This window comes from Xiphias gladius, chromosome 8 (genome assembly GCF_016859285.1).
Source record: "Xiphias gladius isolate SHS-SW01 ecotype Sanya breed wild chromosome 8, ASM1685928v1, whole genome shotgun sequence".
Lineage (NCBI taxonomy): Eukaryota > Metazoa > Chordata > Actinopteri > Istiophoriformes > Xiphiidae > Xiphias > Xiphias gladius.
In genome coordinates this window covers 13,536,457-13,553,322 of record NC_053407.1, presented here as the reverse complement: position 1 = coordinate 13,553,322, position 16,866 = coordinate 13,536,457, and the positions used below count along the sequence as shown (strand labels likewise).

The following is a 16,866-nucleotide window of genomic DNA, read 5'->3' as shown; positions in this document are numbered from 1 at the left end:
ACCAAGGAAAGAATTCTGCGATCATCCACTTAGTTGTCCTCCGTGGTCTTCCAGGCCTTTTGGTGTTGCTGAGCTCGCCAGTGCATTCCTTCTTTTTAAGAATGCACCAAATTGTTGTTTTGGCCAAGGCTCAAGTTTCTGCCATCTGTCCGATAGGTTTGTTTTGTTCTTTCAGCCTAATGATGGCCTCCTTCATCTGCATTGACACCTCTTTGGATCGCATATTGAGAGTTCCCAACACTTGGAATCAACTCCAGACCTTTTTTCTGCTCAACTTGTAATGAAATAACAAAAACAGGCCACACCTGGCCGTGAAAATGATTATCACTGACTGCCCCACTTCAATCACTTCTTGATGGCTTCGTTTCAAATCCATTTTGGTGGTGTACAGAGGCAATACTATGAAACTTGAGTCACTGTTCAAATACCTATATACCTAACTGTAATAATTGATAATTAATAATACATTTGGTGCATTTTCAAAATATAGTAGTAGTAGAAGTAGTTAAGACAATTAGATACCACAACGGCAGCACAAAATCTTAGCCTTGCTGCAGTTTGACCGTGGTGTCTGACATGTGAGGTTGATCCCACAGCCTCTTAAAATTCACCAACCTGCCTTTTCTGGTTTGTGTTGTAGCTCTTTCTGCATAGCTGAAGTACAGTATGTAAATTAATTGGTGAAACACACCAGTGGTATGGTGACGGCAGCAGAGCGAGAAGCACATGAATGTCTTTAAATTCACGCTCACTGAAGTGTTTAAATGGATCAGTGAAGCAACACTAGAGCCTGACTCATTCAGACAGTTCAGAACAGTACAAAGTGGACTCCTGTACTGTGTAATGAATTGCAACAAGAAATTGGTAGTAAAATTCAGATTCTGTACTGAATCACTGTTTAGCTTTATCTTATTAATCTAGAGATGATGTATGTTCAAACAGGATTTGTATTAACCCTTAATAACGTGTTTTAGGTCTCTATTGAATCTCTGAGGTTATTTAATCCATTAGATATGGACGACTTGGTAAAACAAGCATCAGATAGTCCTCAGTTTCAGTGATGTTGAAGGTTTTTCTTTGAATTCACAGAGCCTTGCTGTTTTACGAAATTGTGAGAAAGGAAACTATTCTGTTTAACGGCCCCTTGATGCCAGAGGCCAAAATTAGCGCAAGATTTTCAGACAAGCTCTTATAGAATGAAAGGATTCATACTTTGTAGCTTAGAAGTCATAATAAATCTAACTGCTCCCACTATGGTCAAAAAGACCAAAAAAAAAAGAATTCTAGTCAAAAGGAAAATTAGTCAAAATGTTGAAAACAAGTGGTCTACAATAACAGGTATGGTAACTCTTTAATCTCAGACTCAGTAATCTGAGTCTGGTATGCATGAATACATGTACTTGGTTACATATGAAAACTACAAAAGGGCAAATGGAGCACCCGCACTGTAACCAACATAATGTGACCCCAATGACAATCTTTCAGCTCAGTGAGGTTGTTAAAAGTGGCAGCCACTTCTATCTCTGGAAAAATAGGGTCAGAATATGTCATAACAGTCGCAAAGGTGGTAGGGAAGAGCACCTAGGAAATAAAATCTTAAGGAAGAGTGACGTGATTTTAGAATGTTCAAATGCACAGAAAGCTACCCTGTAACTGTAATACATGCACTTGTAATCAGTTAGTTTTCACCCCTTCCTCCAGACCTCACATGCCTGCCTCAGAGGAGTCTTTCCTTCTCCATTTCTAACCTTTAGCTGAACTTTGAGCTAAATGCTAAGTGTTAGCATGATGACACGCTAAGATGTAATGTGTTGATAATTAACATTTAGCAGGGAATGATGCTAAATGTTGCATGCCAAATACACAAATGTTAACTTGTTAACATTAGCATGTTAGCGTGTTAGTATAAAACTCAAAGCACAGCTGAGCCTGACAAAGTGCAGATGAAGCTGATGGATTATTAGCTAAAAAGTCTTAAATGTACAATTTATACTGGTGAAAATTGAGAAAGGGTGGTAAAGTAGAGCCAAACCTGAAAAGCTGAGTTTGATATGTCCTGAAATGGCTGTTGTACAGAGGATTAAAACCTATTGATTTAGTGTGAATGGACATCACAGGGCTGCTATTGTGACAATCAACTTTTCTTCTTGTTTCTTTCCCTCAAATTACTGGTAAGAGCAGCTTTGTAGTGCCTTTCTATTCTTATGTAATTTTAGAATTAAAGCAACGTTTTGGCAATGCTAGTCATTATGTAATAATCAATAATGAATTTTCGGAACAAATAACAAATGCATTTTTTTTTTTTTTTTTTTAAATTTAAAGTAGTTTCTTGGTCCTGTTCATGATTTTGGATTTTGGATTCGGAGTGGGAAATCCCATGATATGTCAGGGCCATTAATGTCTCACACAGCAAAGTGTGATAAACTCATTAATTAAAGAAGCAAAAACAAATAACTTACACAACCCACATTCCTCTCCATCCTCAGACTCCAATCACTTCTTGTCCCCCTTTCTGTCCTCAGCGTCTCACACTCTGATCAGTTTTTCTATCCCCCCAGTCTATTCTTATATAAGAATAGGTGGGAGACTACCTCTCTCCTCCTACTTGACTTAATGTGGTGCCAGTCAAATCCCACTCTCAGCACCTTTTAAGTAATTTTATGAGAAGAACTGGCAAAGGAATATTACATAAGATCAGCTGATGGCAGTCTGTCTCTGTGAAACCTGTCTTGCTTTCAGAGATGCACAAGAGCATGTATGTTGTAAAACACACACTCTAGCTCACAGTCTGCTATGTACATATCCATGCACATGCACACCAACAGTACACACACCCACACATGTACAAACACAGTAAGTCAGTCTTAAGTCCATTACATAATACTATAGGTTAGTTTTGCTCATTGTTTTCTCAGGGCATTACTGTAAAAGATTTGCTTTGTCACTGCATTGTTGGAAAAACATATAATAAACTAAATGTCCCTGTTTTGCATGTGAGCTTGCACACACAATCACATGCATAAATAACACTATACTCCCAGTTGTATTCTTGATAGATGACAGTGACTCATCCCCACATCAACAGTGTGTTTGCCAGCGAGATGCCATTTATTGTTCATTTAATGTATGATTGCTATCCGCAGTATCCAAGAGACAGCAGTCTAGCTAAAAAAATTTTACACTGTCAAGCGCTAAATGGAGAAAAGCTTCCATTCCGATGAAATGATTAATATTAAACCACCGCGTCTGTCTCCAGTTACCAATACCTCTCTGTTTATTCTCCTGCTGCAGTGTGGCTTTAGCACTGTAGTGCTCCCTGCATGTCTATGCAAATCCTCCATGTCGTTGCCCGTGCCAACATGCTGTTCCTGCCGTCTCTCTGACATACTGAGTCAGCTTTATTTCAGCCTTTTATCCCTTTCACCTTTCTCACTATTTCTCTCACATCCCATCTCTCCTTCTCTCCACCCAGGAGAAGAACTTGGAGTGGTTCCCCCGAATGAGAGCCATGTCTCTGGTGAGCAGCGAGGGAGACAGCGAGCAGAATGAGATGCGCTCTCTGCAGGAGAAACTGGACAGCACTGTCACCTTGGTGGCTCAGCTCTCAGGCCAGCTGGCTGAGCTCAAGGAACAGGTAGAGTGCCACTTCAGGCCATTTTTCATGCCGTGGTGGGTTAGGCTCTGGTCTGAGCACTGTGGTAGTCTGAACTGAGTGCAAAAAGCAGAGCAAAAACCTCCTGTTTTAACAAAGTATATGTCATAGTAACATCTTCTTCAGCTGTATGCTGTTCAGTTGACTGGAGCATGTGGACTTTGAAGTCCAGAGGTTACGTCAGCAGTCACATTTGGCTATCCATCTGTGTACTGCATACAGTAATCTAGATGGGTTCTCTCAGAGCCTTGATGCTCCTGAACGCAGCACGACAGGTGACTCTCACGTCATTGCAACTCCGTGCCGCCAGTGAGCCTCTGGCTGTTTGGATGACTAGCTCTGCTGCTGCAGTGTGACTGATCACTCTCATCACCTGCCTCCCCTGCATGTGATTCCAGTCACAGGCCCGTCCTTGTTCCTCTTCTGCCAGATGTGTGAAAACAGCTCCTACTGCAGGATGTTCACACTCCAGTAAACAAAACAACAACCTCTGTCGATCTCAGCGAGCAGTAAAGTCTGTAACATTTCCCTGCTGGCCGGGATCCCTCATGTAACGCCTGTAACAGCCAAGTTTATGTGCCGCTGAAGTGTCCTCGAGCAATACAATGAAGCCTTATCTCTGAAACTGGAGTTTGGGTCAACTTTAGGTCATTTATCGTTCTTATCTAGGTCTACAGTTCTCGGTACTGACTAATATGGAGTCATGGGGTTAGCCAGGATGTCACTCTGCCTTTATGATAAACAAAAGTTTTAGCGTACACCAAAAGTGGTGAGTGTGTTTGTGCAGATCTAGCTGAGGCCCAACCACAGCTTTGCAGTCACAAGGGGAGGGCTGCAGGTCTTACACCGGCTCTGAACTCAGACTGTTTCTGACTGGGAGGAAAGTTCAGCTCCATCTCCTCCCTCAGTTCAACTTCTGCTGACCTTGGCACTTTACACTATCACAGTTTAGCTTGTTTGTGTGTGCGAGTGCTGCTTTTATGTTTGTGTGGGTTTTGGGGTTCTGCACAGCGTGCTCAATTTCCTTTAGTCTGCATGTACAGTTTATGGTTTTTCAAAACCAGTGGCCTTCATTTATGACGTTAACACTGAAACCGCTGCAACTGTTATGGTTGTTAGAAATCTGAAATCCCCCCACACTTATTCAGCACCCAACATGCAGGTCATAGTTCTGCAAAATAACACACCCACACATGACAGTGTCCTCTAATGAAGTTTCCAAGGGACATTTTAGTTTCCAGTCATAACAGCACTGAACAAAGTGATTTGCATACAACTGTGGAAAGGATTTATTTCTTTTATAACATTTCAGTCAAATGTTGAGAAGGGAATTTAGAATAGAAACCACAAGAGAATTAGAGTGTCATTTTACCAGCACTCCCAAGTTCAAATAAAGTACCTACTAAAGCAATAATAGCATATGCAGATGTTTTCATACCGTGTGTATGCTACATGCAAAATTAAAAGCCACTCTAGTTTGACGTTTTTGTTCTCTCTGGATCATCCACAGATGACAGAACAGAGGAAGAACAAGCAGAGGCTCGGATTCTTGGGTCCTCCTCAGCCCAACCATCACATCCCGGCCCACTGAGGGGCTCAGAGTTCATACAGGACACAGCCACAGGCCTCTCGAGTACAGGCTTACAGTAGAAGTCAGAAAGAAATGCACACACACAAACTCCAGGTTTAAGAACAATACACATGCTCAGATGTACATCCACAATTACTGATGTCAAACTGCAAGAGGCCAGCAAGACACAATTTTTTACATAGTGCCTTTTAGATGACTCAAACACTGCCTTATTGGACACAGAATGTGCTTTATGTACTTACTCGGCCACCAGAAGCACACTTTACAGGGCGTCTGTACACAAACATACACACACACGTATACAAAAACCCGTCCCTGTGAATGATTGTCCGGGCACGGCACACTTCTGCCAGTGTAGTGTTAGTTTGCCAGACAGAGATCGAGGGGAATGCCATGGTAAGGTTAATGGTTAAGTGTTGTCAAGTCTGTGGATGGCTGTGTCTTGGCCTTCGTTCCTCAACTGTCTCCGTGCTGATTGACCGGCCGCACAGAGGTCAGAGATGGGCTGTGGACAGAAAAGCTGGGCATTTCTCACACCTCCAATTGGGAAGTTGAGTGTGTGCACTTACATCAAGTATTTTCACTTTTACCTTTCAGATTTCTGATGGTATTTATAAGACAACGTGCGGTTCATAAACTGGAGTATTATTTTTGCATTTTGGAAAACGATTCATGCTGCCTTACTCATTCATTTCTATAAACAGAAATCTGCAATTACTGAAAGTGCACTTTTTCAAAAAAGGGTAAGAAGTGAAGCCTATAACTGGAAAAATTTGTTAGTTTGGGGTATTATTTTTGAAGGGTTCATGTTGTGTTTAAAAGTGCACTCACTGCACCATTTCAGTTGCCTTTTTACAGATTTCTACAGAGTATATAAGTAACACAAATGTGAATAGAAATAATGATTACCTGTTTGGAACTTACTTGAAATTTCTTTTAAGTCTCAATCTTATATTGGTACATAATGTAGTACTGACTGAAGATGGTATGCCTACAGTTTTCTGTTACAATATGAACATCCCCATGTCTATAGAGATGTCAGCTAATACTGTAATATTTACTGTATCTGCTCATATCATCTTCATCTTCTACTGTTTCTTAAAGTTTTGTTTTTAGTGTAAATCATCTCTACTAGTCTCTCTCGGACTGCAATTGATTGTTACGTCCGAAATTGTGTTTTAAACTTGCACAAACCAATGGCAGATTACGAGTGCGTGCACTTGATGTTAACTGTCCTGTGACACTCTGTTGAAACAAAGTGTATAGAAAAATGTATTTTATGTGGTCAGATGTTGTAATAAATTTGTAACAAGACTCATCGGCGGGCTTTGAGTCAGCAGCTTTCAGGCAGAGTTTACCTCAGTCCTTGTTGTTGTTGGGCATGAATGAGTACTCCCCCACACTCATCCTGAACCACCCACCCACGCACCCACACGTACACACACAGTGTTTGGGTGGGCGGGTGGGTGACCTTTCTGCATTCAGACAGGATCACATTTCGGATCATGCAGCAAGGGTACTCAGCTAATGTTGAAAGCAAAGTCAACAGATAATTGTGCATTTCGTCACTGCACTGCTTTTAATTTAGCTCATCGTGTCATTTCATGGTGTCGATGAAGCGGTACTTTAGTTCATCCGAGAGGGCTGCAGGGGTAAGTCATTAAAAAAAAAAAAAAAAAGGGTTGGGAACCACTGCTCGAGAAGATGTGAAAAGGAAGCATCTTTAGTTACTGCCATTGAGTGCTTCTCTCTATTCAAAAGGCTGTGCTTGTCCGTAAAGGAATGAAATTCCTTTATAGGTATGAAGCATTGGTTATATTGACGCCTATCATCCGCACATCCATCCACAGTGATGATAATTTATCACTCAGGATTCTTTATGTATTTATGTCAGTAGTTGTGGAAGTGGAGAATTCAAAGCTGTGCCTGGTTGATTGCCGGCATGTTTGTGCCTGTGTAACATACAGTATTTGAGATGATAAACGAATCACAGAAAGGCCTCTGCTGGTCCTTTATCCCGTCCTGTCATTTACCCTCTACAGAGAAACCCATCCTTCTTGGCTTCAGTTCGCTGTTTACGCTGGCAGGCCTGCATTTGCTCCTGCTGCCTGTGACAGCCATTAAAATTAGCTCACGCAGCGCCATAATGGTGAGCAGCTGTCACTGCGTAGACAAGAAGGGTAAAGAGCAGCATTACTGGAATGTATTGGACGGAAAGGAGCGGAGAGGATAATACCAGGACCATCATTACTGTCTGGCTAAAGTCTTCTTGCCATAGTTTGATACCAAACAAACATACTGTATGCACTGCTTCCTTAACAGACAATTTTATCAACTGGGATTTATGTTCTGACCATTCAAGAGAAAACATTCAACTTTGGTGTCCACTTACCAAAAACTTTCCAAATTACTTGGGGAAAAATCGCTTAGGATATTACACGAGATGGTCCGCTTCATTTCATCCTCTCAGTACACACTGAACCTCTTTTAACACACGTGAGCAGTGTGTTATTTACTTTTTGGGCGAAACCTTAGACACGTTTGGATACACAGTCATTTTTGAATCTCTCTGCAAACCGCAGTCACGAGTCACGTGCTTAGCCTGTGTGTATTCAGTAGTGAGAGAGAAAATAAACCCGAGAAGGTCAATAAATACAAGGCAACAACCACCTCTGTGGCTGGAAGTGGTTTGAGTGAGTCTGGCATTTTGTCTTTAATGCTCTGAACGGACCACACCAAAATGACATCTTGCAGGAAGATTCCTTTAGATTTAAACCATAAATTGAAGCCAAACTATATATTTAAGTGGATATAAATACACAGTGTACATTTACATATAAAATTAACATTGTTAGCTGCCTAATTAAAATACTGAGTGAGAGTTCACTCTGCTGTTTTCAAGTTGCAGTGAAAGTGATTTGTGTCAATATGCACGTTGCTCTTCTGTCTTCTGCGGTCACCTCTCAAGACCCACAGCAGCATCAATGGCCACCATCAGTGCTTCTTTTTCTATAAAGGATCAACTGACTGCACAGAAAGTTTCTACAGACCGAGGAAAAGGGTGGAAGGTCCCTCACTGTCATTCTTATAAATAAACATGCCCCCGTGATAACTGGCATGTGACTTCCTATGTCTGGCTGTGAGATTGAGCCTTTGTAGTCACATGATGCATCAACAACATAACACGAAACAAGTACACGGAAAAACACTGCAAACGGTCCTGCCCTGCCTCACAAGTTGCTGCAGTATGTACAGAGTCATCTTATACAGAATACAGTTTGAAATGTATCATGTAAACAGAATTAATAACTCTTTCGCACAGTAATACAGAGGTGATTTTAATGGTTGTTTAAGAGTTGATTCTCTGTTAATTGTTATCCAGGAGAGCTCCATCATCACTGAGAAAGTGGTGATGATTTTTCTGAAGTTAAAAAAAAAAAAAGTTAAATGACAAGTCACTTGTGGCATGCTCACAAATGTATTGCCACAAGAGGGGGGATCCCTGAGGTAACATATCAGTTCATCACTGCGAGAAGTCACAGTTAACTTGTGTAAATTAACAGTTATGGTCACGGTAAGTCACAACCAGACTCCGACAGAGACGACTTTGTCTCTCGCTGGCATCACAGATTAGTTATAAGTTTGGATTCTGCCTTAACTTTGATAAAACTTTGACAAATTCTGTTATAATGTATATTTTCCTAACAATTCTAATGACATGCTGGCCTATAAATGGTTGTGGCTTGGAGGATATATAGTTAGAGATGCTCACTGATCCTCTTTCTGCTCATTTTCAGTCTTTACTAATGATAATGCAATTAATTGCAAAAGCAATGAGTGACACTACTTTTTGTGTATTAACTGCATATATGTGCTGACAAAACAGGAAAAAGGAAACTTCATATAACTGGAACAAAGGTTTGTATTTGTAACCACAAACAGTTTGACGGTCTTGAAATGCACATACTGGTGTCTTTTTCTATTCAGATAAAAAGCTCCTATCTGAAGCGCCACATTTAAGGCTTCTGTGAGAAATAAATGATATTTTTATATCATCCCCAGCTAATCAACCTTTTTCATCACCGACAAAACAGATTTAACACTGCACACTAAATACACTCTCCCTCTGGGTACGTTTCATCTAATTTGCATCTAATTTGCCTCACGTTTAAGAATCCCTGCTCAGCATGTATAGACCGTGGTGACTGTTCTCGCACCTGAGATGAGAGCATGAATTAAATTGAAGCTGAACGCTGCATAAGGCTGAGCCTTTTAAAAATACAGGCCTAAAGTTTTGTGATTGTTTCATCCCTTTTGTGCTGTCCCTCCTGAAAGAAGACACACACACACACTGAGACGATTTGGACACTTCAGTCCAGCTGCCTGTCTGAGTCCCCCCCCCTACCCCCCACCCCACACCCTCTTGTGGCTGCAGTCCTTTGACTCCTACAGGCTGTTTGAGTCATGCTGGCTACAAGCCTGGCATCCACCTTCACAAGCCACAGCCCAGTTCTGTCTGGATCCGGTCTCATTAAATGTAGTCTGCCCATGTTGTGTTACTGCTGGCTGTATTGTGTGACTGTCAGGATCAATTCTTACTGCATATAACTGGACTGTCTGAGTTTTACAAGGTTTACTTCCACAAGCTGAAAAATACTTTGCAATTGTTTGTCAACAAGGATTTTATGCGCTATTTACAGAGCTGCACAAGCTTTTATGGTAGCAAATATAACAAAACTAGTTATTCGTGGAATTAATCCACCTTGTTGTTTTTTTTCGTGTGACAAACAATATTAAAATTAGTTACCGCAAACAATATAAAGTTTAAAAAAAATTCAATATATGGTTTTCTGATCGTAAAGCAATAAATGAATAAAGAATTGAATATGTTTTAAAAAAAAAAAAGGTTAAAAAAGGATTTCTTATTAATATTTACTGCTTTGTTTAGTCAATATTTGACCTTTTTTACTGAGTGAATACTGTTTTCCAAAGCTTTATGCAATATCAGTTGTACATTTGCAAACCATAATTTGAGAAAACAGTGATTCAGTGTTTCGCCTAAAGCATCACTGAAGTAACTAATCCAGATCATTAAGTCTCAGTAACCCAAACCAAAGGAAATTTTTTCAACACTGTGTACATTTTGGGAGTTAAGCACAAAACAAATATGTTTTGTGCCTATCATTGCCTTGTAATTTCTCTTGTGTAGCAATTGTATATGAGCTGTCACAAGAGCAAATGTCAATATTATTAGAAACGAATGTGAACAATTCATTATCATGGAACAAAAATAACTAGTAAGGTTTAGTTTTTCAAAAATAGACTCGTTTTGCTGCTAATCATCTATATTATTATAACATCAGCAACTGGAAGTACAAAGTTACTTATATGGTATACAAAATCTGTGCAAAAAGCCATTATAGTACAACTGCCACAAAGGGTTAATATAAACGGACATCAAAGAAAACAAACTTAGGCACACGCCACATAGGCAAATGTCCCTGTCCTTCAGAGCGTGATCACACAGTTGGCATCACCCTCCTTCCTGACTTCACTGATCAGAGTCATCTTCATCACATTAAACCTTCTGCCACTGCTGGGTGGAGGGTGAGCTGATCTGAAGACCAGCGAAGAAGACCTGGTAACGGTGCTTCCACAGGATGAAGGCACCGACGGCACAGACGAGGGCTTGGGCCAGGTTCAGCACAATCTGGATCAAGAAGTAGAGTGTGAGCGTCCCAGTGATCAACTCACAGTCACTGGCCCCCTCGTAGGTGAAAGTGCGGGCGATTGGGTCGTCCTGATCCAGTTTGCACACGCAGTCCTCTCCCACCTGCTCACAGCTGAAGCTACTGGTCTGTGAGTAGTGGTGTCCAGCAAAGGCCATGACCAGCACCGAAATGACCAGGCCGATTGTGCACAGGACAAAGTAGAGGAGCTGTGGAGGGCGGAGGACAAGAGCGAGGTCATGCGTTTTTACCTTGAAAGCTTTGATTAAAAAAAAAAAAAAAAACAACAAAAACAACTGGTCTGCATCTTCAATTCAGTGAGATTTTTTGTTCTGCAAATCTGGCTACTGCTTTAGTCTGTTGTCTCATGATTAACCTGGAGTGTAGCTTGGAAACAGACTTGCTGTCTCGTTGCCTATGGCACATTTGATTCAAAGACATTACCCACAATACTACAGGGCAAAGTCTGACCCTCAGTGTAGGAGCACTTGTGAGGCTGCCCTGCAGCTATAGCCACTTCCCACCTTCAGTGCACGTCCTGTGTGAATGTGTTGAACAACCGAGTGTGTCTAAAAATACAGCTGCAAAATGTGACAGAGGCTTTGTGTTGTTTATGCAATTGTACAATCTCAATAACACTAAACCTTCATCTTAATCCACCGCTTATATAACAGGAGCCCTCATTTGCTGGTGTATTTAGCTCTGTGTTACATATGCTGCTTATGGAATTATGCAAGTGATGAGTGGTGCTTGATTTGAAATGGCATTTATGTTAATTTGGGAACAGCTGTGAAAACTGGAGTATAATTGGTCACAGGGAGATGTATGTACAGCAAATGCGTCAGCGAGTTCTTCGGTGAGTGTTATGTGCTCCACTCGATGGAAATGATCTGAAACACCAAAGCAGGAAGAAAGTGAGAGGGGTCAACATTCATATTGTTGTTCTTTACCAGTCCATGGGGCAGCCTGAAACACTTTTTTAGTGAGAACTTACAAACTCATAGAACTCCCGTTTGATAAACCAAGTGTCTTGACACAATAAAGGAAGGCTGAACGGTGATATAAGAGAGCTAGCACCCTTATCTGCCACAACAGTGACACTTAACTTCAGAAATATCTCCAGTTGCATCACATTTTCTGCTCACTCTACTTGTAACTCCCCTTTTAAAAACATTGCACCAAGGGCAATTAAAATAAATAAATGAACCATAAAGCCATAAATTCTTAAGCTTAGAATGAATATAGTAAAGTCATGGGTTCATTGGGCTGTTTGAATTAATGACATTAATAAATTAAAGCACAGCAGTTTTGACGGCCAGAGAGAGAGAGACAGTAGACTAATTGCAGCTATTCTTGGATACGCATTTATTTGGCTTTTCTGTGATACAACAGTACAGAAAGTCAGGGAAAAAAACATAAGGCCACAATCATTGGTAAAAATTTAACCTACAGGATTCAAATGCAGTGCAAGATTTTGTTGAATGACACTGTTATAAATCTGCAAGGGAAAAATATTCATGTTTTATAAGAGCACTTAATATTTTCAAACACTGCTTTGTAAATTTTCTATATTAAAATGTAAATTAAGCTAGTCCCTTTTGGTGATTCAGGCAGTCTGATGGTATTTAAAACTACATAATACAAACACCCTTGGAATTGGCTTTTCATCATTTCCTGTCTGCAAAGTCCATTCTGCAAATTAGCAGCACTTCTTAATGCAAAATGCTATTGTTTTGAAACAGTGTGTGTACATATTTGAACCTGGTATGCACTAAAGAGACAGACAGAAAAAAAAAGAGAGGATGCTGCTTCGAAAGTCCTGCTTCTCAGCAGCAAGCCATGGCGGACTGATTTTAATTGCCTTGAAATTCCAACTGCATATACTGTATGGCTAATTAAGCTGTACAATCCAGTCGCATTAATGAATGCACTCATCCTCTCATAGGAATCCCTGCAGAGCTCTTTCAAACAGGAATGCGGCTAAATGCCTTCCTCTCTATGTCATAGACGGTGGCAGTTTCCTAAAAACAGCCATCTGACACCAACAGCGTTGGTGAGTTAAACAATGTTCTCTGGAAAATATACTGATCCATCTGATGATGTTTGTTCAGTTTCAAAGAGTCCTGTTGTGCATTAATGAGGATCCTGATTTGACCCCATACACGACATATGATCACATATTTCACGTCACTCTGGTTTTTTTGCAGAAAATGTGTCTGGATGTGCGTAGGCTCACCTTGACAATGAATTGCATAGACATCCTGTCATCAGGGACGTAGGTGATGCAGTACAGGATGAAGCCCAGGATGGAAACTAAACACAGCTGCAACATCACAACAGAAAGAATGTGCTATAGTTTGGTTAAATTCACTCATATCGCAACATTTCTCAGCATAATGCTCATTTTATTATCACAAAAAATTGAATCAACCCATTCATTTCTGATGTGAAGCAACCATAATATCCTTTTAATATACTGCACCTTTTTGCTGTATATATAATATACAGTATGCATGTTTGCTATTATACACAATGCAGAAACAAGAATCTTGTTCTGGAAAATCTATTGTGAACCAGGTTTTCAGGGATGTCTCTTAATATTGCATGATTCAGCAGTAAGCTGTCATCTGATTACATTGCCCTCTCTCTCTCTCTTTCTCTTTCACACAGGCACGCTCACACTCTATCTCTTCAGTGCAATTGGAGTCTTGTGACTAACGTTCAGCATCTTATTTAAATGTTTTTCCCAGGTTCTTAAGCACTCAGGGTTCTCTGGAAAGTTCTTGATGACCTCAGTGTTTTTCACTTGGCTGAATCTCGTGAGCATCTAACTCGGGATGCTGGTGTCCAGGGATGTTTTCGAGAGCAGATGGCATCTCTGATAGGCTGAGATAAAACCCAAACAGGAACACCGTGTTTTTTTTCCACCAACAAAATGTGACCTTAAATCTTATTCGGAATTATGATGATAAGTAAAATCTTCCTTTTTGTTGTTTTGTATTGCGAACTTCACAGAGACAGATAATCATTGTTCACTCGTAATCAAAAGAAACTGCAGAGAACCATTTAGCAGTCTCATTAACTTACCCTTAAACTGAAATTTAAAGTCTTTAAACACTGTAAATGACACTTCAGTTGCTTTTAGTGTGTTACATGTCATCTGTCGACACACTTCAACTTTCTGTGGCGCTTCAAATGAAATTTCAAGTGCTTTCATCGTTTAGACTTCAACTGACATTTTAACTTTTCTCTCTGTCTCTTCCAATGAACCTTAAACTGCCCTCATTACACTTCAGCTGCTTTCAGTGCTTACTTTTCAGCTGTTAGTGTAACTACTGGCATCTTATAGTTACATTTGAACAGATTTCAATCAATTTCAGCTCTAAAACTTCAACTGACACTTCCAACACGCCACTTTAATCTTAATGTCAGTTATGAAGTTACACATACAGTTAAAAACATAAAGGTAATTATATAGCCGTATAATATACGGCTTTAAAGTTAAACCTTTTAATAAAATACATGAAATGTGTGGTGTATTTATCTGTGTGTAGGCTGCTGATAAGGCAGATGGTAAGGCTGACAAGGTGTAAGTATGCAAAGCACATTTGCAAATAATTACAAGGTGTTTAGATACCGCTTAGGTGTTCAAAGGTCAAGCTGGAACACAGCATGCTGTGATTGACTGGCCTGTTTCATCTGCCCAGATGCTGAGGATTTGTTGGACATGCAACAAAAACAACAGAAAGTGCAGGCGAGCTTGTGCGACAGAGACGGATTGGAGATTCTGGTGCAGTCAGATGAATGAAACAGATAGATATTTATTTATTTATTTATTTGACATGCCGTGTCGTGACGATGGACAACACATTGAGGGATACAGCTGAGGGTAATGCAGAAGTATAAGAAATGGGAAACTCAGGTTCCATGCAAACATTTGAATTTAGCGGCTGATGTTAGAGCGAATGTATGGAGCTTACAATGATCCCAGCCCAGTGTGGCGTTTCCCTGGTCAGGAGTGAGGGGCTGATGGCCATCATAAGGAAGGCCACGGCTGTGACGGCCACCCCCAACAGCAGCTGGAACAGGGCGACGAGCAGAGGGAAGCGACAGCCTCTGCACTTTTTGCGGTCTTCTGGCTGTGGGCTTTCATCTCTCTTCTTCTTGCCCTCCTTCTTGTCTAAGGAACCTTTCTGCCCCTGCCCCATTTCTTCTCCTGTTTTCACACTCTTTTCCCTCTCTGTCCTCTCGACTTTTACTGTTGCAGTGTTTGGGGCGGATGAGCCTGCCTGCCGTCTGCCTCTCTCCCTTTCCCTCCCCCTCCCTGCTGAGGCCTCCTCTCACCATAAGCCCAGCTCAGTTGCTATTTGGAAACAGAGAACGCTCTGAACTAATATGGAAAACATTTGGACTGGATTCCCAGAGCCGCTCCAGTGCCACATATAGAGCAGGCAGCATAGCCTGTGGAGGAAGAGGAGGGACGGGGGTGGCAGGAAGACACAAAGGGGGATTCCAACACACGACAGTGAGATGTTTTCACTCGTAGTCACATTAAAGACGAGAAAGGGAAAGTACAGAGGTAAATCAGCGGGTATGAGTTAATGAAAAGCCAGCGCAGAGGTCACACTTCATTTGAGATCCGGAGTGATTGGATCATTCTTTGTCAGCACTGTTACACAAGAGAGCCATATGCCGCTGGCCAGCAAAAAGTCACATGACTTACAGGAAGAAGTAATGTGATCATAAGGCATGTGAGGGCATTACAGGGGCTCGGATTTGGATGTTTTTGAACACTTTAATGTTCACAAGAGGGTAGCAGGTGTCACTTCAGAACAGTTTGGCTTCCTGGATACATTTATAATTATTTTGTAATTTGTAGTAACACACATTTTGATGGAAATACCCAAACCTTGCTTACCTTCATCATTGCTGAATAGAGTAAAAACATCACGAATTGAGTGATTTTCAATTATTTTTGGAGAATCCGATCATTCTTTAGATATAAATTGTTTTTGGAGATCACACAGATTAAAAGCCAAAGTCATAAAACTTCAGTTAGCGATTATCCCGCCGGTGTTCGTCACATTATTGTTTTATTCTTAGACAAAAGACCCTCAGATTGAAGGTGGGAGAGCGGCGCCCATGCTGAGATTAATAGAGACCCGAGATGCACGTGTTCGGGCACACAGCTGGGCCGGTGCCATGGTTACTGACAACGCAGCTCCGGACGACTGGAGACGTATGAGCAGGGTTACCCTGCCCTGCTCCGGGGCAACAACGCCGAAAGTGGCGGGCGCGCGCGACCGCGCCCGGCGGGCACGCGCGCACACCTTGAAAGTCTGAGAGAGGTCGCCCCGCGTTCACGCTCCGTGTCAGATTCACGTTATTAGAGATCAGCATGGCTGCTCTTTGGTTTTGGAGAGGTCAGGAAGTTTCGAGTTTCTTTCCTCTAGACGGAATTTGATTTTTTTTTTTTTTTTAATGAGCAGTAAAAAAACTGCTCTATGTTTAAAAGAGGGCGACACTTAGGACCTTTAGGCTCCTTCCCTCACTGAATATGCACAAGACAGTCTGGCCCTTTCTGCCTGATTATTTATTCCCACTAGAACACTCCACTTGTTACCGCTACACAAGCGCGAGCCGCGAAGTTCTGGGGACCGACAATAAGGTCAGATTCAGAAAACACCGCTGTAGCCAACTAATTGCTTTTGTGGATTATCGGTCTGTGTCTCCTCGCGCCCTGTGCCGCCGTTCGCCCTCTTACGTTCTGCGCGTGAATCACGTTTCGGCAACCCGGTCACAAATCGTTTGGACTCCATCGCCATAGGAACGGCGGCGGCGGCGGTAACACAGAGAAGGTCTAATTGCCGGACTTTGTGCTGGTGCAGGCTACA

General features: G+C 41.4%; 2 protein-coding genes across 3 annotated transcripts in view; one reads left to right on the top strand and one right to left on the bottom strand.

Annotated features, from left to right (window-relative positions):
- Positions 1–6,610, top strand: part of itpr2 (inositol 1,4,5-trisphosphate receptor, type 2) — a 58,497-nt gene extending 51,887 nt beyond the window's left edge. The window contains exons 56-57 of one of the 2 annotated variants that reach the window (XM_040132146.1): positions 3,473–3,634; positions 5,163–6,610. In XM_040132146.1, coding sequence (XP_039988080.1) covers positions 3,473–3,634; positions 5,163–5,243 — 243 coding nt within the window. In that variant the 3' untranslated portion in view covers positions 5,244–6,610. The remainder of the gene's footprint in view (positions 1–3,472; positions 3,635–5,162) is intronic. The other variant, XM_040132148.1, reaches the window with a different exon arrangement.
- A 1,950-nt stretch (positions 6,611–8,560) lies between these two features.
- sspn (sarcospan (Kras oncogene-associated gene)) lies at positions 8,561–15,322 on the bottom strand. The gene is made up of 3 exons (XM_040134172.1): positions 14,953–15,322; positions 13,209–13,295; positions 8,561–11,181 (listed from the first exon to the last, which is right to left on the bottom strand). Exons 1-3 carry the CDS (start codon positions 15,178–15,180, stop codon positions 10,822–10,824), a joined length of 675 nt encoding a protein of 224 aa, XP_039990106.1. The 5' UTR covers positions 15,181–15,322; the 3' UTR covers positions 8,561–10,821.
- Positions 15,323–16,866: the final 1,544 nt, after the last annotated feature.